Source organism: Agelaius phoeniceus, chromosome 2 (genome assembly GCF_051311805.1).
Source record: "Agelaius phoeniceus isolate bAgePho1 chromosome 2, bAgePho1.hap1, whole genome shotgun sequence".
Classification (NCBI taxonomy): domain Eukaryota; kingdom Metazoa; phylum Chordata; class Aves; order Passeriformes; family Icteridae; genus Agelaius; species Agelaius phoeniceus.
Genome location: NC_135266.1, coordinates 95,448,561 through 95,470,322, shown reverse-complemented (window position 1 = coordinate 95,470,322; position 21,762 = coordinate 95,448,561). Strand labels below are relative to the sequence as shown.

Here is a 21,762-nt window from a genome sequence, read left to right as displayed (position 1 = left end):
GTCATGGGTTTTGAGTAATGGAGAAATTTACCCCAGAACACGTGCTGGGAAATGAAGTTTTTAAGTGTGTATTTGAAAAACTAAAAAGCATGATGCAGAGTCTTATGTGTAATACACTTTGTGATTAGTTCTTCTATAAATGCTTGAAAAATAATAATTCTTGGCAAAGAACAGAGCTTTCCACTGTGAACCTGGAGCTGTTCTTTGGGAAGCAACTGTGATTCATCATATTTGGCTGTTCCCTCTCAATTCATCCAGCATTAACTTTCATTGACAAGGAAGATAGACTTCTTTGCTAAAAAAGCCCCAGCTTTCCAATGGGAAAGATTTTAATAATTGAAATTATGCATATAATTTGATCTCCTATTTTAATTATTTTAATTTCACATCATCTTATGTGAAAAAGTTAGTAAAAGGCTTATGGGGCAGAAGAATGGAAATAGCTGTGGCCTGTGAGAAACAGGCATATGTGTTTCTGATTTGTTCAACCTTCTGTGGGAAAAATTTAAGTGTGTTTAAGTTGAGGAGGGAGCTCTTCCTTTATACCAAGGGTAGTCACATGGCCAGAACAGCAAGTGTCTTCATTTACTGTGTGGACATTGGGGAAAATCATCACTGAAAGTGATTCAAACTGTGGAACCTGAGGAATATGACCCCAGGTTTGTTGAATGTGAAATGAGTCAAGCTGTTACTGATGACCTTGGGCTATTCAAGATACAAGGACCGCATTCTGGGATACCTGAAAATAGCTACACATGAGCTTATGTTTTACTTTGTTTTTTTCTGCAGTTTTTCTTCACATCATTCAGTGCAAGAGACAGAAGCTACCTCAGTATCTTCCGTTTGTGGCAGAATGTGTTGCTTGATAAGGTAAGCTTGTCTGCAACAGTACCTGTGGTTAAGCAGCCAAATAAACTTTTTCTAATGTAGACAGATGTACCTCTGGAGAATAAGAGACTAGAAGTTAGCTTTTCCTTTCTGACTTAGAATTCTAATCTGGTGTTCTGCTTTGGTTCCTTGTACTTTAGATCACAGACAAAATTCTCATCTTTTCCTTCTTAGACTGCCACCTACAACTCTGCTGTTGAAGGAGCATTTTGTCTTTGCATATAGGTTGCATGCTTCTCTTCACTATGAGCTCAAGCATATGTTACTAAATTGATATGCGTTTGCTTCACATTTTCTATGCCTAATTTGTGATCAAAAACGCAAGAGATTTTCTCAGTGAAAACTTCAAGGAAAAGAGCCCAAAACTCCTTCTTAGATAAGTTAGCTGAACCTTTGCCAGCCAACTCATTACAACTCTGCTGGCATTGCATAAATGCAGTAAAAGCAGGCTGTATAATATGGAAGTGTATTTTGGCAACTTTGGCTAGTTAGCTTGATTTATATTGCAATTTGTGGATACTTAAGCTAATCTTTCTAAAAAGAGACATTTTTAGAAAGAACATCATGAAAGACAGACAAGACAATTTTTTTGTAAGAAAGACAATTTTGTAAACCAATTCCTTCCTGTTTGTCTCTCATTGTTTAAATATTTCAATTCAGTTGCAATTACACACCAAAATATCCATATATAACACTGCAATGATCCCCAAAGATTTAAAGCTGTTGTACTACTTACACATAGTAGCTACACTTTTTTTCTTTTTGTTGGATGAATTTTAGGGCTGACTAGAGGCACTTTTTGTCAAAAAAAGCACTGAAAATAAAGGGAAGTGCTATTTAAGGCAAAACCAATGTTTCTTGCAAATCCCTTGTCCCTCAAATCAAATACTATTTAATTGTCTTGAATCCAGCCACAATGTACTTTGTCACCTTTTGACAGAAACAGGCAACTGGAAGTAACCTTGCTTTCTTTCATTGTGCAGAGTTTGTCAGAAATGGCACTTACGTTATTCACTTATTTAGTTTGTGGTGCTGGAGGGTCAATGTATGGACATTCAGGTATACAAACCTATCCTAGGGCTGGAACAGAGGTAACAATGTTTGTACTGTTCAGTATTAATTTTTCTTGTGTGTTTCTTCTCTGACACTGAAATGAGTGTCGCATTAGGATCAAATTTTCACTTGAGAACAGTAGCTAAAGGATAGATAAGAAAGCAGGAGGCATGGACTGCATGCAAGATGAGATGAAATGAGCCAGCAGGTTTTAGGAACCAGTGCATTAGAGTAGCTTGGGAACTATCCTTATTTCTGTCAAATCTTGCTGTTAGCTTGCTTTCATCCTCACTGCAGTATGTTAAAAGATAAATCTGTTTATGAGAATTTCTGCTTGGGGTTGTAAAATGGAGCATGGTCATGAGGTGTATGTAGGGCTTTTTAATGTAGTATGTTTAGAACTATTATTGAAACAGGATTTCTGTTAGGTTGAGCTCCTACTTCTGAAACGTAGTAATGACTTCTGATTCTCTGCTAGAATGTGTTTGAGTCACCTGTCAGCCTTCTTTATGATATTCTTTACTAGATAAAGCTATAGAGGGGCACTGTGGAGTTGAAAGTAGAAACTGAAGTTGCTGGAGCTGGATCCACTGACACTACTAGAATGGCAGCTGTCTACTGAACTAATACTAAAAGAGAGCCTTTGGCGTTTTCAAGCAGTTTTGCTGTTTTCTCCCCACCACTCCAATGTCAGGAACAGCATACATTTGGAAAATGTCCCATACACCTGAGGCCCTGCCATGGTATGCAGCACCTGAGTATGCGGAGTTTGGTGTTCCTGGCTTCAGTGATCAAAGGGATGCCATCAGAATTTGTACGGCTTTTGACAAAAAACAAATGTCACTCTGGAACCAGTTCCAAAAGGAGCTGGTTTTAATGTTTCCTCTGCCAGTAACTAAATGTTTTGAAGCCTGTGAATAGCTTGTTTATATTCTGAAGCACATCTTCTAGACCTGGAGATGACATCCAACAGTTAAATTATGAAATAAAGTTGTCATCAAAAGTATAAATCTTACTTTAGGTGTCATAGTCCTGGTTTGCACCACCTGACAGTGAAGAATCCCCAGTTTTCAGGATTTGGATCCAGGGGACTGGAATTACATTTGCTTCAAATCATGGTTGTACCAAGGTAAATTTTAGTCCCTGGCCTCTTCAGCGCTTCCGGGCACAGATTTTGTGCTATGAAGTCTCACCTCTGAGGGGTGACCTGTCTGCTTTACCTGATTCACCTTAAGCTTTCACCACCTGCAGAACTTGTCGGTGGGGTCAGCCTCATACCCTTTCCCAGATCTCCATCTGGTGGCCATTCTGCCTTGTACCTCCCAAATATTGCATGTCCTCGGTGGTTGAACAAGTAGTGCTTTGACAAGTCTGCCTTTCGGTTAGAAGTGACTTGCACTGTGCAAGAGAACCAGCAAATGGTTACATGCTATTCTGTGCCCAAACTTACTTCATCCATCAAGATGCTTTCCCCCAGCTTGCACCACTGCTCTGACAGGACTCCTAGTCCTCTTCAGCTTAGTTACAATTTTGTAGCTCGTAACGTCTTCAGACCTTCCTCAGAATACACTATAGTGTGTTTGGTGCCCTTCAACTCTAGTTCCTCTGCAAGTCAGTGGGTACTTTCTTCTTAACATGGGTCTTTCTTAGGCTTTTTCATTTTTAAATGTCCATGGAAAGACTTTTTTTCTTTGAAGGAAAATTCCACTTTATTTTTTTTTCCATCCCTGTTGCAAAACATGTGCAGAGTGAGTCTTGTAGGCTTTTACCTTGCCATTGTGTTTTAAATGATCCAGCATCATGGAAAATAAGGAATCATTAATGCAGGTCTGGAAGAGACATGACACCAGTCTTGATAAAACAGATAGCTGCTTCCACATCCACTGCAGCTTTCAATAATACTTCAGTTTCTAAAATCAGTCAAAAATCCTATTTTGTAGTGGGCTTTCCAGATTGGCACAAGGAATTTATTCATGGTTGCTATTGACAAGAAGAGCAGTGCCATTCACTGTTTTGCTTTATTTTCCTAAACCTTACAGGTGTCAAATATCCTTCAAGTTTAAGGGAGAAGGAACAAATTAAAATGTAATTAGGCAGGTCATTCAAATCCCAAACAAACACAGAGCTCCTTATTTCTAATGGAACAAGATCTTAACTTAATCAGTCTCAATTCCCATGAGTCCTTTGCCTTAGAGTTAGATTTATTTTCCTATTGTTCTTCTTTTGCTTTGCTGGGTAGAGATTTGCACCTGTCTCTGAAGACATTGTAGCAGGTAAGTCTAGAGGTGTGAGAAGGGACCAGAATTTCTGATCACCTGGGCTTCTTGTGGCAAACATCTCCCAGGACAGCAGTTCTGCCTTCCCCAGCAGTTTCTTAGGGAAGGTTGTGAAAAGAGAGATGTTTATTTGCACCTTTGTGTACAACAAGATTCATTTAAGAGATGTAAGAAGACTTGGTTTGATTCTGAGCTTCATGTTTAGGCAATTAGAGGGAAAATTTGCTGTTTCCCTCCCCTGTTCTGCAAACAATCAGGGTTCTGTATCAGAGTTGCCTGGTAGAAGTGTGATGTGTGGTGAGGGCTGTCTCTTTAGTCAACCTGTATGGCAGGTCTTGTTCTTATTTCTGCATTTGTCCATAGAGGGTAAAAATCATCAGCTTTGCTTCTGTCGGTGGTACTCTGTAGTATTGCTTGTGCCATGACACTGCTTTGTCTGGCATGAAGCAAAGTATTGATGATCTGTGCTCTGCTTGAAAAGACAAAAGTGTATCCCAGCTGCTTCTTGTAGCCTTTGTTTTTGTATACAAAGAGAACTGAGGAAGAATGCGGTGTAGACCATCACCTTGAATGGGCAAAGTAATGAATGTTTAGATTTTGCCTTTCAAGCTTCAGAGCTTCTCTAAAGCATCTCTCAGAAGCAGAAGTCTGACCCAGAAAATTTATGCCCTTTTTTGTTTTCAAAACCGACTCTTTCTGATACAATAAAGCAAGTCTCCTTTGATCTTGGCTTGTGACCGTTAAGAACTTATTATATCTAGCTGAGCTAGGAATAATTGAGCAGAGTGGAAGAATCCTGTTTTAGAAGAAGAAGTTGGTAACATTGCTTTTACAAAACAACAGGAAACAGCTTTACAGATTCCTTTATAGAAGCTGAAAAGCTTCTCTGCTTTCCTCGAACTATTGAGCTGACTGTAAAAGGGCAGACTGATTTGCCCATAGACAGAACATACTGGTCAATTTAATTAGCAACGTTAACTCCATTATGACTGCCATTATGACTGGGAATCAAGGCATTGGCAATATTGGGCAACAGAAATGAAAATGGTTTTATTTCTGTCCTTTGATTCCTAGTTGGAAGGTGTGCTAGCTAAAGATTCACCTCAGTTGTATTTTGAAACCATGTAATGCCCACCCCTGGTTTTGGCCATTTAATACGAACAGCTGTAGGTAGTTGTTTGTGGTTATGAGTTTATTGCTTCAAAGACAGAATGCCTGGGGAAAGTAAGGCCAGCTGTAAGTGGATGCATGTGTTTCAGCACGGCATTGCTCTGTAGAACAAACCCGCGTGCAGAGGGAGCCTGGCGTTAGCTGCTATGACCCTTGCTTTACAGCTGTGTGGTTTGTTTTAATGTTTACTTTGCCCTCGAAAGGATTAAATACTTTGAAACCGATCTCTGCCAATAGAGTGCTTGTTGCCAGCACAAAAACCGTGGTGTGCTGGAAAATACCCGAGGGAAAAACCCTTCCTCGTCTCCCGAGTTGGGCTATTTGTCCCGGCCCTCGGGGGGAGCGGTTCCCGTGCGATGCGATGCAGCGCGGGGATCCCGCAGCGGGGGCGAGGGGACAGCGGGATCCCCGCGGGGCCCGGCCCGGCGGCGCCGGCCGAGATTGGCTCTGTCCCGCCCCGGGCCGGCGGCGGCACCCGAGGAAGGCGCTGCCCCGGCCCCGGCGCCGCCGCCCAGCAGGAAGTGGGAGCGCGGCGGCGGCTCCCGGCGGGAGCGGGGCTGTCCCGGGAGCGGCGCTGCCCCGCGGGACGCGCCAGGTGGGTCGCGGAGCGGGACGGGGCGCGGGGAGCGCCGGCAGCCCGGGCAGCGCCGGGGCTGCTGCGGGCACGAATTTACATCCTGAGTGCGGGTCAGCTCCTCCGTGCCTGTCTAAAATTGCGGGTGCTGTAACTAACACTCTTCAGGTGAAGCAAGCGGGTGGAGAGGATCATTTAAAGGCCTTTTAAATAATGCATGGGTATTTAATGTCATCATTTCATGCAAATAGTAAGCACTACTTGTGTTACTGCTTCATTAGCACAGTTCTGTTCCCTTGATCAATATGGATGGTGGCCGAGGCACATTTTCCAGTGTGGTGTCTCCTGTTTTAAGATCGCTAGTATTGCTCTCTGAGCTCTGTTAAATACCAAAACCTTTTATTTCCTTTTTTTCTCTTTCTTTTTTTTTGCACACCCCCTCCCCCCCAAGCCCTTTACAGCCAAGGTGGACTTTGAAACTCATTGCTTACTTTGCAGATACGAGTGTGTCATACTTTCACCTCCAAGCTTTCCTGACAATTTAAGAGAACTTAAATATGTCTCGGTAGGTGTGGGAATTCTTGGAACAGGATAGAGATATTGTAGAGAAGGAGAAGACTTAGCTAGTCCTCAATCAAGGTAATCCTGAAGAAAAGCAACTACTTTTCATTAAGAGGATGCTGGTGGTACAAAGTGAGGACCTTCTGTCCCCCCTTGGCAAAGTGGACAGTTGGTTGACCTAGACACCAGTGTAGTGACTGAAATGCTAGCCTCCCACAATTTGTAAAGTTCTCTGAACATCCTCAGGAAACAGGTATCTATTAAGCAGTTTGTTCAGAATCAAAGAGGTAATTACTTACCTTGTGCCATATCAAGTGAAGTTCAAGAGGGAGGTACCTTGAAGGTATCTGTGAAAATATAGGTGACATGTGAAGAAGCAAGTAATGGCTACAAGTGTGTGTTTTCTTAAAATGATGATTTTTCTTATGCCTGGTATGGTTGGTTAAACAGCAATGGGAGTGTGGAGTAGACAGGAGTACAGTTGCCCAAAATGCTGAAACCCAATCTTGGAACGTGATACCTGAATGCTTTCGGTCCTTGTCAGAATTGAGGTTAAAGGCTGTGGTGTAATACAAACTTGTTGCTGTTTTTCCTCCAGTGCCTTACTGTTCCATACTGTGGTTCTTGACTAGCCTGCTTTGTTTCAGAGGCTGACCAAGCAGGAATTCTGGCAGCTGGTGCACCAGAGCTATGGCTCTGAGCTGGGCCTGAACAGCGAGGAGATGGAGAGCTTCCACTCATCGTCAGAGGACAACGGGCAGTCTCGGTAAGGAGAGGCTGTACAGCCTATTGAAACATCTGGGGAGAAGCAGTGTCCTCTTTCTTAGAAACTCAGTTTCTAAAGAGCTGCTGTAGCCTTACCAGAATGGCTGAGCCTGTAGTAAAAGGATGCAAAGCTCTGAACTGCATAGACTGAGTGTGCATAAAAACTTAACTATGTGAATTTGCTAAAATAGTAGCAGTGTAGCTGAGGCCCCTTAGAAGAGGAGAGAGGAACATCTTGTTCTCTCCCTAGGTCTGCTTGGGGACCAGCATAGGGTAGCTTAAATAGCAGCCTTTTTGCGTGATGGTGCCTAGTCCACCTAGCACCTTTATGCCCTTCAACAGTTTGGAAGATTTGCATAGAATGGAGCTATATTATGGTTCAGATGCTTTCTTTCTCCCCGTCCTCTGCGGAGACTGAAATACTTGTTTTGCCTTGTTCCCCTGATATCTGATGTCTTAGCTTATTTTTGTATTGTCCTCAGCTTGAATTAAGAAACAGGAATAATAATATAACAAGCCAGAATAATTGTAATAATAATGATGTGGATTTTTGAAAGTTTCCTTGATTTTTTTTTGAACAAATGTGAACTGATTTATGACCTGCCAGTGTCAATCTAATAACAGCACTCTACATATCTCTGTGTAAATAAGTATGACTCTCCAAAATGGAACAATGTAATTTGTCTCTTTAATCCTGTGTTATCTGAATATGTTTGTGAGAAAAATGTCTTGAGTTCATTACGGGCTTCAAAAGATGTTCTATTAAGTATTTTTGGTGGTTTTTTTTGTTTGATTGGTTTGGTTTCTGTTTTAGGTTTGCTTGGATTTTTTGGTTTTTTTTGTTATGTTTTGGGTTTTTTCTGTTAGAAAGTTGCAACTTTGGAATAAGCTGTGCAGGAAAAAAATTATTTTCTGACACTTTCATAATGCTTTTTCTTTCCAAATTAGTTACAAGCTGTATGTTTTTTCATTTCTCACAGCATTCACTTTCTTGGTGTCATTAACCTTATGATCAGAAGCTGAATGTTTTGAGAGGTGGCTGAAATGAGGAAGATGGCTTGATATTAATGAGCTGTATGTGGGAAGAATGACTTGGTAGTTTTTAATGTTATCTGAACAGCCATGTTTTCAATGCAAAAATCCCACGAGACGCTTTCTCGGATTTCTCAGTGCTTAGATCTCCAAAGATATCTTCTTTTTGCTTTGGACAGATCCAGCATTTGTGATGATTCTGGAGAAAGGGATGAAAAACTACCCAAAATGATTGGTTTAGTTCGTGAGCCCACACTTCAAACAGAAGGAGAGTCACTCAACAGACACATGTTGCCAGGAGTAAGTGCTGACACAGCCTTTCTTGCTGATAAGCATATGTGCTTAACGTGTATGTCTGTAAGCATAGGATGAATGGAGATTGTACCTTCCAAGGAAGTCTTTGGGAAGTCAAGAATGTTTCTTAAATTTGAAAATGAGCAAAATTCTGTGTAAGAGAATATTGTTGGTATAAGCTTCAGCAGTGCTCTGTCACTAATTCGCTGTGCAGCCTTGCTATAATGCTGAGGCTTATGTCCTGGTCTGTTTTTTTCTCTTTTTCCTTTAGAAACAAAATTTATTGGTTTTTCTTATCCAGTTCCCAAGGGGACCATATTTGTGTTTTATCCAAGTGCTTTTTGAAAGTAATGCCTTTTTCACTTCCAATGTTTTCTTGCTTGTGCTTATTTGTCATTTAAAAAGATATCTCCTCTTATTTTATTGTATCTCCTATACATAAGGCTTATTAAAGGGTAGTTACACTTTGTCTTTCTTGCCTTCAATGGTCAGTCTGCTGTTGTGAATATATGAAACCTTTTTTAATGCTTCAGAAGGAAGGGGAAAGCCCCCCTACTTGCTATAATGAAGATGAATTTCACCTTGACCTTGATGCCTTGGGTTAGTACGACTAACAAGCATGAATGCTCACTTGTGTTCACTCATGTTGTATGAATTTGTGAATGTGTTTGGCTAGTGTGAGCAGCAAGCGCATTAGTAGTGATATGAGATGGGCACAGTGTCTAGCACAGTTACAGGGGCTCCTGTGTGCAGCTGTAGTCCTAAAAAGTTGCAGATATTTTCTCTTGGTTATTAGGTGTCCCAAAGGTCTTGGAAAAGAAAATAAACCGCTAATGCATTTTTTATAAGCTTCACTAGGGTTGGGTACTTAATTGCCAGTTTTGCTTAGGTGAATATGTGAAGGAAGGAAGGAGATTATCTTAATAGTTTTTACTACCCTACCCTTTAAATCTTCTGGCTTTTGTCACTTGCTGAAACTGATCTGGAGGTTAAGTAGGATTTAAATAATTTTGCCAAAATCCAAATTAATGGCTAGAGACTCATATCCAGCAAAGAATATTGGTGTTTCTCAGATGTTAAAAGCATAGTTGCTTGACTGATGGGTACTCCTTATGGAGTACCCATCACTCAAGCAGTATGAAACAAGATTTTTGGAGAGTTGTAGGGGAGGCCTGAGGGGACTGAGGATGCTGCTGGAATTTGGACTGTTTGGGATAACTAAAAATCTACACAGGTAGCCTTAGTTTGCACTTGTAAGTCTTACTTGCGCAAGAACAAGCCATTTAAAGATAATTGCTGTGCCTGGAAAAGAAGCCACACCCCGAGATGTCTCTTGCAGGTGCTAAATCTAATTTGGCATCTTGGTAAGGAGGAATGCCTGGGGATTTGGTCTGCAAAAATGCTAGTCTTCTGCCTTGAATAAACTGCCTCTGAAAAGTCTTTTAATTATAGTGTAAAAGTGCAGTCTTGATAAATGTATAACTAAACTGTTTACTGTTTCAGGGTAGCTAAAGTGCACAATGATTTTGTTTAGCTGTATGTGTCACTTGGCATTACTCAAGAATATCCATGCTCTCTCCACAGTCCCAGGATTGCAGCATATTTTGTAGAACCACAAGGGCAGTTGGAGGAGGCATTAGTGCTTAGAATGTATTTATCAGAAGTCATCATAGTGATGACACAAAGCACACTTAACCACCTTCCAAACACTGGAGGGAAACAGGCTTAAATTCCCTTTACTGCTCTGATAGACAAAGTAAGGCCCAAAGCTCTCATAAGATGAAGATCTGAATAGTGGAGGTCTAGTATTTGGCCCATCTTGAAAAAAATATTGTTAATGGCTGTCTTGTGTTGATTGACACAAGTTTACGTGACTTACCTGCCCTCTCAGTACATGTGAATGTGGGAGCCACCTTGTTGCCTGTTTTTGCAACCATCATCTTCCCTCCTCCCCTTATAGGGAGGCCTTCCAGTCCCAGATCTTGCTGTTCACAGGCTGGAAACCAAAAAGCCCTTGGCACAGAGCTTAGCACTACTAGACTAGCTCAGGAGATAAATGTACAATTGGGAATAAATTATACATCTTTAATTCCAGCTGACAGATCTTAAAATCTTTACTCTTTAGTGTGAAAAAAATGCAAACCAACCCAAACCCCCATGAAGTCTGTCTTTAAACTCAATCAGTTATTACAAAAGCTCCAGCTTGAATCTCTTCTTCCATAACTACATGAAAAGCTTTTTTTTATCCTAAGAGCTATTGCTTTTGTCTTATGACTTGAGCCTGGCTTCCCTGCTCTGCTTGTGCCATAGTGGGCTGCTCTTATGCTGCTGGTGGGAACCTTGCTTCACTAGATTGTGATTGTTGTCAAAATGCTATGAGAGTTCCTTGGGTTTGTGCTGGATCAGAGCGTCAATTTTTAGGCTGTTCTGTTGCAACTAGCTCCTTTTGGACTTCCATCTGTATTGGTATTTTGACATTTAATGTTGGTTCTGTCCTAGATCCTGTTATGTGACTGAGTATAACTTACATGGCAGCTTCACTCAATAGGAGCATTTGTTAACTGATGTGTTTTTCTGATTCAGTCCTCCTTTATATTTTTTTGACCCCGAAGGAGTACTTTTGTCTGCTTATACTGCAGTCAGATTTATGCCTGTCTCTGTTTTCCAGCCACCCACCACCTAATAGCCCTTGGTTGCACAAGAAAAGTAACAGGTTTTTATTTTTTAAAAAACCCAAGAAGTACAGGAAGTACATGATGATTGTTCCAGCAGTGGATGCTTTTGCTTTCTTGAGTCAATGCTGAATACTCTTTAGGGATGATGGTTTTGCAGATGAGTCAGAACAACTCAGTTGAGGTGCCTGATCATATTTACTGTGGTCCATACACTGCTCTTCTGGGGCTGTGCTGCTCTTCATCCCGATGTTCCACTGGTGGCAGTGGGGCCTTGAGGAGAGGTTTAGAATGAAAACTGATTCAAAGCTGGTAGCTAAACTTTTTGGGTGGCATTTTTAGATACACAAACTTTGTCCATATAGTTTCCCTGGAGATTTACTTATTTAGGTGTGCAATGACATACATGCTTAGCTGACAGTTCTTGTTTAAGGTTAAGAGCTGCATCATTGATTCAGTGACTGATGTTCAGAGGGATTTCCTTCTTGCTTACATATTGGAGATGTTTGTGAGAAGTAATATTTTATAAGTAGGATGGCTCTAAACAGTATTTTAAAACTTCTTTTTTCAAAGGGTGATGGCATCCTACAAAATAAGAAGTTTTCAAATACGTAATTGGGGTAATCTAATCTTGCTGAAAGAGGGGCACCCTGCCTGTTTCATTGTGCTTCCCCTCTGGGTTGTTGGACCCTTGCTAAACTGTTAGGAAAAACTAACCTGATGAATGTAAAGTAAATCTGTGTAAGGTTAATTAATTTATAAATGTGAGTGTTGAAGCAGGGAAGGGGCCCAAACTGTGCAGATGGGTGCAAGAGGACTGTCCCATTTAAGGGAGCTCTTGGTACCATCAGTACATACAAGTAAGTCTGTTTCTTGTTACCAGAGTTTAGTGAAATATTTAAATAAAGGGAAGAGAGGTTAGCTGGGGTGGAGGAACAAGGGGGAAATTAGTGCTTGACTGTGTGGTAATTGAGCAGACAGAACTTGTGGCTTACTTTGTATGGCTGTCTTCTTTTATAGTAACTTTCTCTGGGGTTTTTTTGTTTGTTTGTTTGTTTGTTTGTTTTTGTTGTTTTTTTTTTTTTTTTTTTTAATGGTCTCTGCTGATATCTTTTTCTGCTCTTGGTTGTTTCAGGTGGAGGAGTCCTCAAGTGAGAAGCAAATAAAGAGTCCTCTTCCATCTTCAGAAAGAAAACCTGCTAAGCTAGTTAGGAGCAGGTCTTTAGAAAAGTCCTTAGACCTTAACGAGAATGAAAATCTTCCAGAGAAGAGCAGTGCTTCAGATAGTGAAGAAGGTAAATCTCTTTCTTAAAAGTTGGGATCTGTAAAACAACATGACTTTGGTGTTCCATCTCACTTGTGGAGAAAGTTAGAGAACTTTCTGATCTTATGAAACTTGTTTGCTTATTTGTTTCACAGAATTGCAGCAAAAGCATTTTTTAATCTTTGTTTCTGTGAGGGAAAAAGCTGTTGGGTATTTAGAATGGAAACAAAGAAATTGTGGTTTTCTTTCTCTCTTTTGGTGGGTAGAGAGTTGCCAACAGTTTAAACTAGAAGTTTCTTGACAATGGGGTGGTGCTAATTTCAAAGATGTTTCTTTCCTTTGTTTGTATTTCTTGGAAACTGAGGGGAAACATTTCAGGCTGTACTTAAGTTTCTGAAAGTTTCCCCCAACCCCCTTCTTTACACTTGTACTTGCTTAAGGCTTATGGGCTTCATTGTTATTGGTGGAGTAAGCTGAGGAACTTACTGAAAGCCCAGGGTTTCAGGAGAGTATAGTGTGTATTCTGAGTCTGATCTGAAAATGAAAAACCTTAATGGATATCTTGCAGCAGCTTTCACTCTCTGTGCTAACAGTGGATCCTAATATACCAACCTCATATCTCATTACCCAGTACAAGATAGAAGAAGCGTAGGTACCTGGATGACAGACTTGTGCTGAGATTTGTGGGTGCTTGTGCTGAGATTTGTGGGTGCTTGTGCTGTGGTTCCAGCCCTGACAAGTTCTCACTTTCTATGATGAGATTTTCACTTACCCTGGGGAAGTTTTCTGTGCCAAAGGCTGTAGTTGTTCAGACAGCTCATTGAACTTTGGGGGATATTCTGTAATATCTGAATCTTGGGTTCTGTAAATGCTTTTAATGTGAAGTGTGCACAACCTGTATTGGTTCCAAGGTTATATGGTGGTGAGAAAAAAAAGACAGAAAACCCCAACAGTAGTACTGTGCTCAGTAGCAGCTGTATATTTCTTTCATGTGCAAAGAGAACTTACTTCATCACTTGGCAGCAATAAAGCAGTTTAGTTAATTGAAGGCAGTTCTTAATGTCACTGAGAAATTTTGTGACTTCTTGTTTTCAGAGTTGACAACTGAAGTTGTTTGCAGGTGTTGTTACGGGGGATTGTTGAGGTGTGCAGGAAGGCTTTCAGAGTTACAGTTTGAGTTGGCTGCCTTCAAGTTGTGATTTTTGCCTGGGAATATGGTTATATTCAGTTAACTTTGCTGTTGCTCCCCCATACTGCTTCTGTGTTGGCTTGAGTTCAGATTCAACTCAATGTATGTCAGGCATTATAATTTTTGTGAATATACCTACTTAAAGAGTCTGTTGTTTATGCTGTACTCCTACACACTTAACAAGCTTCAAAAATTAATTTACTCTTTCACAGGTGTATCTCTTAGAGCAGCAGAAAGTTCTGGTTTTTGGATGTTTTAGATAGTTTGCAGCTTTCCTATTTTCCTTTTACTACATCTCTCTTCAGTCTCTGGATTTTATTTTTTATGGCGAAGGTCTCCAGTTAAACTGATTAAAAAGTAGTCCTGTTGTCTTTCCTGCTGCTAGTGCCTAAACAATAGCAGTAAATATTCCCTGTCATGCCTGCATTAGTGTTGTTGAATAAATAGAGCATATTAAACTGGAGATATATCTTTAATAAAAAAAAACTGACTTTCTTATTTCTCTTCCCTTCCCCAAGACTAGTCTTTTTTTATTCGGAACAGGATTTTCTAGACTCACAACATTAATCTTTTCTCTCAGAATCTTCATGCTTAGAATTTTTTTCTTCTGTTTCTCTGTCTGTTTTCTGTTGCAGTTGCCCCACACTCTTACAAGGTGAATTCCTTCACGCAAATGAAACTAGCTTTCCTACATGGCAAAGGTTTACCCATGCGATTAATTTCTCTTGTGTCCTCTGGCTCATACTCAGGCTGCCCATGGAGGTGTCCTAGCAAATAAGGTGAGGGGCAAGCTCAAGACTGTTGTTCTTCACAGCAATAATTCCCTTGTCCTAAGCAGTTCTCACCTTGGGGATGGGGGTCTGCATCCCACTGTGCCCCACTGGCCTATTGACGTGCATCTTGGTGTTTTTGTCCAGTTTCATAAATCAGAGTATAAATCCTGAGCCATGACAAACTTTTGGCTAAGCTAAACATTAATATCTGTGGCCTGAATTCTGAATTTCAGAAAACAGATTTTAGTTCAAGCACAGAATATGTGTCTCTAACACAGAGCCAGGAGATCTTTATAATTTCCTCAAGATTCTTTAGTATAATTTGTTTGTTTGTCTGTTTTCCGTGACCATGTTCGGCAACATGAAATACTTCAAAGAAAGAAGGGGGAAGCAGGATACAGGGAAAACAGTATTTTCTGCTAGAAGGCTCTACTGTATGCAGGGAGATCACACATTTCTGTTCTCCTTGTGTAACATGACAGACTTACTGTGTTGTTTCTGTGTGTACTAATAACCACCTTAAATGTGTGATCTGCAGGAGAGCATACCTGCCTGCACCATGGTGCTGCAAGATGGACACAGCAGAGGCTTGACTGCTTGCAGATAGTGGTATAGAGGGCAAACAGTGTTTAAAATGCAGGACAGTTGAAATTAGGTTCAGCCCTGTACTAGTTGTCCCCCTCTTCCCCCCCAATACAAAATTTTGGATATGCATTGTCTGTAAGGAAGAGTAGCCCTGTTATCTTATTGGCATTTTAATCAAAATACTGAAAGGATATACTTTGTTGAAAAAAAATTATTTATTTTGGTGTTTGGAGGATATATGTTTAAGTCACCTGAAGGCAAAAATTGGTGGGGATTTTTTATTTTGTGAACTGGAAAAAGCTAGCATTGTGACAGTACTTACTTAGTAGTTCCCCATGATAATTCTGTACTTAAAGTATAGGAGAATTCTCTGAAAATGGTTAATACCGCTGATACAGTCTTTAAATAGATGATGTCTGAAACATGTTCACTTCTAGAAATTGGTTTTATTCACTTGATTTCAGGTATTTTTTGGTTAAAAGCTTCTACCTACATATCTTTCATACAGCCTGTAATTTTTCCCTATCCACAGTGGTATAGAAATGTTCAACAGTGCCAAGATTTGCATACATACTTTTTAAAATCCTGATCCTCCCCCAACTCTGTGGAGTGGAAAAATCAACCTTCTTACTAATTTGTTTGATAGCCTCTGCTTTTATCAGTTCAGCTTTCTTAATTTGCATGTGGTATGTGTTTAGCTTTTTGCTGTTGGTTGTTGAGGGGAATTTTAATAATAGTGGTTTTCTTACTGCCCCATTCCACCCCTCATCTTCTGTCTCTTTTTTTGCACTGCAGATGTCTTTAAACCTCTACCATCTCTGCTGCATAATGGTATTATATTCAAACATTATTTCACAGCTTGCCTTGCAGTGATGAAAATGACCTTAGGAAGTGCAGAGCAGTAGTGGGGGAGGGAATAGACCCTGCTGTCGTTAGGCTGAACCAGAACACTCTGGGTAATATGCTTACTTCTGTGTTTTTGGGTCCCTAGTGATCCTTACCTAAAGTCAGAATAATCTCATGTTCTTTTAGCAGACAGCTCCAATTTAGCTATAAATGTATTCAGGTTAAGAAAGTTAGCATTGATAATTATATGCTGCTGAGGGGTTAGAACAGCTCTGAAAGTGAAGGAGTTAAACTGATATCTCCGTATTTGCACGAAACACTTTGTTAATAAAGAGCATTCCAAGCCAGTCTTAGGGTGAAATGCTTTGTGTTGCCCTACTGTTGTGAAAAACAAAGGCAAGTTTACCTGTGTGAAATGAAACCGTAGACAAACATGCATCTTCACTTGTAGCAGAAATAAGTGGTTAAGGCTGCCTGTTCTGTTCAAATGACAAGTGTATAAAGTGTATGCTTATTCATTGCTGTGCTACTGTTTGTGCTCACTGCTTCATCTAGAATTTCTACAGACAAATTTTGAGAAGCCCAGATGGAAGTGACTTGAAGCTTGTCAAGTTCTTGGTGTATCCTGCTACTTGGTTCCACAGATGTGGAACTCACAGCATTTATGTATACATGCACCTTCCAGACTCATTGTCCAGAAAGTTTACAGTTTTCTGGAGAACAGCTGTTTGAATCCTAGCATCTAAAGTAGCTGATGGGCCTGATATGTAAACCCAGGTTTAGCTTGGGTTTTCTGAAAATTACTGCTGTATGTGCTAACAACATTAAAAAAACTCCTTTGTTTCTTCCAAGAGCTGAGAAGGATTGTAAATAGAAAACATATTTCTCAGTAGATACTCATGCACTTCATTGGCACTTCATTGACTATTCCTTATTAGAGACATGACTATATAGAGCTAGTGTAGGTAGATTAGCTTCGGGGAAGTTTTGTATAGACCTGTGGGTGCTTTTTGTTCAAACTCACTAGAAAGAGGATAGACTCAGAGTAATAGAGCTTGGTAGCAAGATCTGCACCTTATGGTAATAAAGCATGGGCTTTGTGCATATCACAAGTTGCCCTGGCATACCAAATTACCTTGCATCGGCAGAAAAATAGCAGCTGTCCTCAGGCATTTCAGGTGAACGTGAAGTTGTTTAGCTCAGGCTCACTGGGGCAGAGGTAACTTGTGTTATCTTGTGTTTGCTAAGACATATACAAATAGCTGACAAAACTGATCTAATGCTTATCTGGTGGCTTGATCATGTGTCTGGGTGTCTTTATTTTTTTTTGAAGTGGTAGCAGATTCCTTGGGCATGCCAACGTCCAGCTGAGTAACACTCAACCACAGTAACTAGGTGTGAATTGCCTAGTAGCTCAAGCACAGTAGGAGCGGGGGAGGTCAGCATCAGTATCTGAAACTTCCTGTCTCTTAGCAAAAGAGAGGATGTGGGTAGTGCACTCTGAAAGGAGAGATCTGTAATGTAGAGGTCTTGTTAAATTAGGTCAAACTTAGAGTTCACTTGGCCTGCCTTTTGTTAGAGTTAGATTCAGTTAGGAGAGAAAATACAGTGAGTAAAAGCTGAAAACTCAGGCTGAAATTCTGGCTTCGTGCACAATGTTTCAGCAGAGCAGAATTCATATTCTATGTGTAATGACTGTGTATGGACTGGTTAAATAGGCCTCTTGAAATGTGTGTTTGCTTTCTGTCCCATCTCCTAATTGTGTGGAATTACAATTGCATAAGCAGAACACGGCATGGAGAGGAAGTCAACCTCTTGTGCAAGCACAAAACCACAGCACTCATGCTTCTCTTTTGGGGTCCTGCTTTGAAGTCTGATGAGATCAAGGAGAGCTTTTTTGGAGGCAGATGTTCTAGCAGGCTAGGAGCAGCACTAGAGAGGGAGTCTGCTCAGTCAGAACTGGGTTTCCTTGGGGACTGCTGTGGTTGTTCAGTCGGTGCATTTTCCTTATCAATACTGACTGCTACCAAGCCAGTAATGTTTTAAGTGCTGTAACATTAGCCTGCAGGCAGCTTGTGAACTACAGCGTGATATTCAGGCTCCCTTTGCATTCGTAAATGGCACTGACCTTTCCTAGCCCTGAGCATTCATTTGTATCAGTTGAAAGGTTGTGTCTGTCTGCTGCAAGACTTGCTTTTGGGCTGCTTGATTCATTTTAGTGATGTGTGGTGCTGGGGGGGCTTGTTTGTCTTGCTGGTAATTATAGTTTAGGATTGACTTCTTTCTAAAGCATAAGTAGATTGAGTTGGGATTGGCACAGGAAACTGCTTGCCCTCCAGGATTATAGTTCTATCCCTTATCTCTTGCAAGTGTGGCTGAGAAAACCACAAAGCTGAGTCACGCCAGCAACCACCAAGAAGCAGAAATAGCAAAGATCAGTGCTGCAGCCACAGAATGCCACTGGGGTGCTCGGTGGCTTTGAAATAGATGGTGGCCTTTGAGCCTCTCCATGCATTTTTGGGAACTGCAAAATGGAGCAGGGTGCCCCTTGTGTTCCTGTTCAATAGGTATGGAGGGAAGAACTGCTTGGGAGTCTACCTGGTCCCTTAGACTGTGGGCATTACCAGTATTACAACTGTTAAAAGCAGAATTCTGAAACCAGCCATAAGAAGAAAACTGTTATGGTTTTAGTGTCCTTCTTTCTTGTCTTTTGTACAATAAACACACATATTAATGAAAATTATGCTAACTTTCTTTCCCCAGTGTTTCTTGCAGGATTAGTAGAATACTGAAGGCAAAATTAAAGGGATGGTAGCTTTTGCTGTTAATTTATCAATTTGCACAGGGAAGGGGTGGTAGTGGTGTGTATTTGAAAATCAGCTTTGGACTTTGTTCCTGAAGGCAATCTATCTACCAAATCATTTGCTGATATCCTTACTGGGTTTCTGAGAGCAAGAAACAAATGCTGATGCAAGCTTGGGAGAGATTTAAGCTGTAATAAAGCCTAGAATGCTATCAAGGTTATGTGTAATACTGTTCTTAACCTGATCTCTGTCTTTCTTAGCAGTGAAGGAGACTGTCTCTGACAATGATCTCTATGGGAGACTTTTTATAAACAGAGTTTTCCACATCACTGCAGACAAGATGTTTGAAATCCTTTTCACCAATTCTCACTTCATGCAGAGGTTTCTTAATTCCAGGAGTATAGTAGGTAATAAACTCTTCTCCCTTCTGTCTGTTACAAGCTACCCTGAAAATTTTTACCTCTGAGAATTACTAAATAGGGCTAAGTTGAATTTTTTTGAAGTTTTTCCTTTCTTTGAAAGAATTTTTAAGCTTTTAAGTTTCACTTTCAGAGAGGATATCTAAAGCTAGACTATTGTTTCCCTAGGTATGCACATTTTGGAGTAAAAACCTCATTTCAGTGCACCACAAAACTGCACCTTAATGCCTGAATTTTGAATAGGTTATTAAGTTGATGCATTCTGTGGGGTATTTCTGATTACATTGTGTCCCAGAAATAGTGAAATTTGTATGGCTGGTACACAGGCAAAAATCATTGCATCCTCCTAAACGATACTCACAGGCTTTAATTTTCTGGGTGAGTAAATTTTATTCACTGAGACCGTAAGAACAGAAAATCAAGTCAAAAAGGGTAATATTTATTCAGTGTCAGCTGGAAAGGCAATGTGGCAAAAGCTTTTGATAATGCTAAGTGAATCTATTCAACTCTAAGCAAATGGGAAATTATGTATTTTCATTTAATTGCTTACTCTTTTGTCAACCCTATTTCAATAGATTCAGGCTCAGCTATCCAGAGCCTCACCTTTGTTTATTAGCAGACTACATGGGTATGGTTTTTCCTGGAAAAGCCCCACAATTAATTGGAACCGGTTTTCTGTCTTGCCCCATACTCCTGTTCTCAAACTGTTAAGACATGATAAGACAGGTAATTTTTTATGTGAGATCTTGCATAACTTCTCATCTAGATGCTGTATCAACCCCTTGGAATAGAGACTCCAACGGCAATCAGTTGAGGACTTTGACATACACTGTAACGATTAACAATCCCCTCTGTGGGAAGTTCACAACTGCAACAGAAAAGCAGGTACTGTGTGCATGTGTGTGTCTGTCTGGTGCCCTTTAAAGCAAGGGACAGATCTGCTCTCTGCTCCGTCAGAGTTCTGGCTGTGGATTAAAGTTTGGTGAACTGAATGTGCATCTGCAGTTTAAACAAAGCATCTCTCAGGTGTCTTGCTGTGTCTCTCACCATTGCTGAGCCAATGCTTATGAAATGAGAGAGGCTTTCTACCTTTATAGATGTCTGTAAATTCCCATGAAACATCTCTTAGGAACTGGGGGGGTGAAAAGGTGCAATTAAAGGCTTTCAGTGTCCACTTCTAGGCTCCCCAGTATGAGAGGTGAAGAGCTTAACAAAGGGCCACTAAGATGATGAAAGGACTGGAGCATCCCATGTGAGAAATTCTACCTTTATAGATGTCTGTAAATTCCCATGAAACATCTCTTAGGAACTGGGGGGGTGAAAAGGTGCAATTAAAGGCTTTCAGTGTCCACTTCTAGGCTCCCCAGTATGAGAGGTGAAGAGCTTAACAAAGGGCCACTAAGATGATGAAAGGACTGGAGCATCCCATGTGAGAAATGGCTGAGAGCTGGAAATCTTCAGCCCAGAGAAGAGAACACTCAGGGGCATCTTAAAATTATATAGAAGCATCTGAAGGAGGGTGCAAAAAATTCTGAGTCAGGCCCTCACCATCAAAGGCCACAGATTTCAGTGGTGCCCAGTGACAGGACCAGAGGTGATGGACACAAACTGAAACACAGATGATTCCTTCTGAATATCAGGAAACACTTTTTCACTGTGGCGGTGACTAAGCAGTGGAACAGGTTGTTCACAGATGTTGTGGTATTGGAAAGCCACTTGGACATGGACCTAGGCAACCAGCTCTAGATAGTCCTGCGTGAGTTCTTGGACAAGACAAGCACCAGAGGTGCCTTCCAGTCTCAACCCTCTTGTAGTTCTGCTTTGGGAAAGAAAAGCTGTGGTCATGAGGCAGTGGCCAGCCTTGTATCTGGTACTTGAGGTGGCAGTGGGGAAGCCCTGATGCTGCTGATGTTGGCTCTAGCAGGAGGCATCTTCTCTTTTCCCACCCCACCTATACTTGATATTCTTTACTGGTTTTTATAGTGGTTCTTCAGGCTTTCTCTCTTCTTGAGTTCACTTGGAGTTGGTTGATCCAGCCTAAGGAACTCAGGCTGAAAGGGGGTGGGGGAAATTTGTGTACCATGAGTATACCTTCTTAATTTTCTTTTCTTTTTTGATAGATCCTGCATAAGCAGAGCCAGAAAGGTCAGTCTTACCAGGTAGATGCTGAGGTCCTGACCCACGACGTCCCCTACCATGATTATTTCTACACTGTGAACAGATACTGCATCAGCCGCACGTCCAGTCACAAGTGCCGGTTACGGTGAGCCTGCGTGCTGCACCGGGGAGGGCAGAAGCCAAGGCAGGGATGTTCTCAATTGAGATTTTCCAGCAGCACAGAGAATGTTGGGTTCTTTTATAAAGAATAAGCTTAGTTTATTTCTTGTCACATGTATGCTGTGCTTGGATCTCATTAATGCAGTGAGAGATTAACTGAGATGTTGACTCTGAGGTACAGAACTCATCTCCCAGACTGAACTGGGTCCTGACCAGCCTTGTGTTTTTTGAGTGCAGCTGTGTGAGTGGGAGAAATTGGAAAAAATTGAGATGCTTTATTAGAAGATTTCCCAGTCATCCTTGCTAAAGGCCTGTAGAGG

General features: G+C 40.9%; 1 protein-coding gene across 6 annotated transcripts in view; it reads left to right on the top strand.

The window, feature by feature from the left end:
• Window positions 1-21,762, top strand: part of GRAMD1C (GRAM domain containing 1C) — a 51,819-nt gene that overhangs the window by 22,825 nt on the left and 7,232 nt on the right. For 5 of the 6 annotated variants that reach the window (XR_013181021.1, XR_013181022.1, XM_077174298.1 and 2 more), the window contains exons 6-12: window positions 790-870; window positions 7,170-7,288; window positions 8,499-8,619; window positions 12,421-12,580; window positions 19,007-19,153; window positions 19,932-20,050; window positions 21,286-21,428. Coding sequence is in view for 4 of the 6 variants with exons in the window: in XM_077174298.1 (XP_077030413.1) it covers window positions 790-870; window positions 7,170-7,288; window positions 8,499-8,619; window positions 12,421-12,580; window positions 19,007-19,153; window positions 19,932-20,050; window positions 21,286-21,428 (890 nt within the window). In the remaining 2 variants the exon portion in view is untranslated. The remainder of the gene's footprint in view (window positions 1-789; window positions 871-7,169; window positions 7,289-8,498; window positions 8,620-12,420; window positions 12,581-19,006; window positions 19,154-19,931; window positions 20,051-21,285; window positions 21,429-21,762) is intronic. The other variant, XM_054655076.2, reaches the window with a different exon arrangement.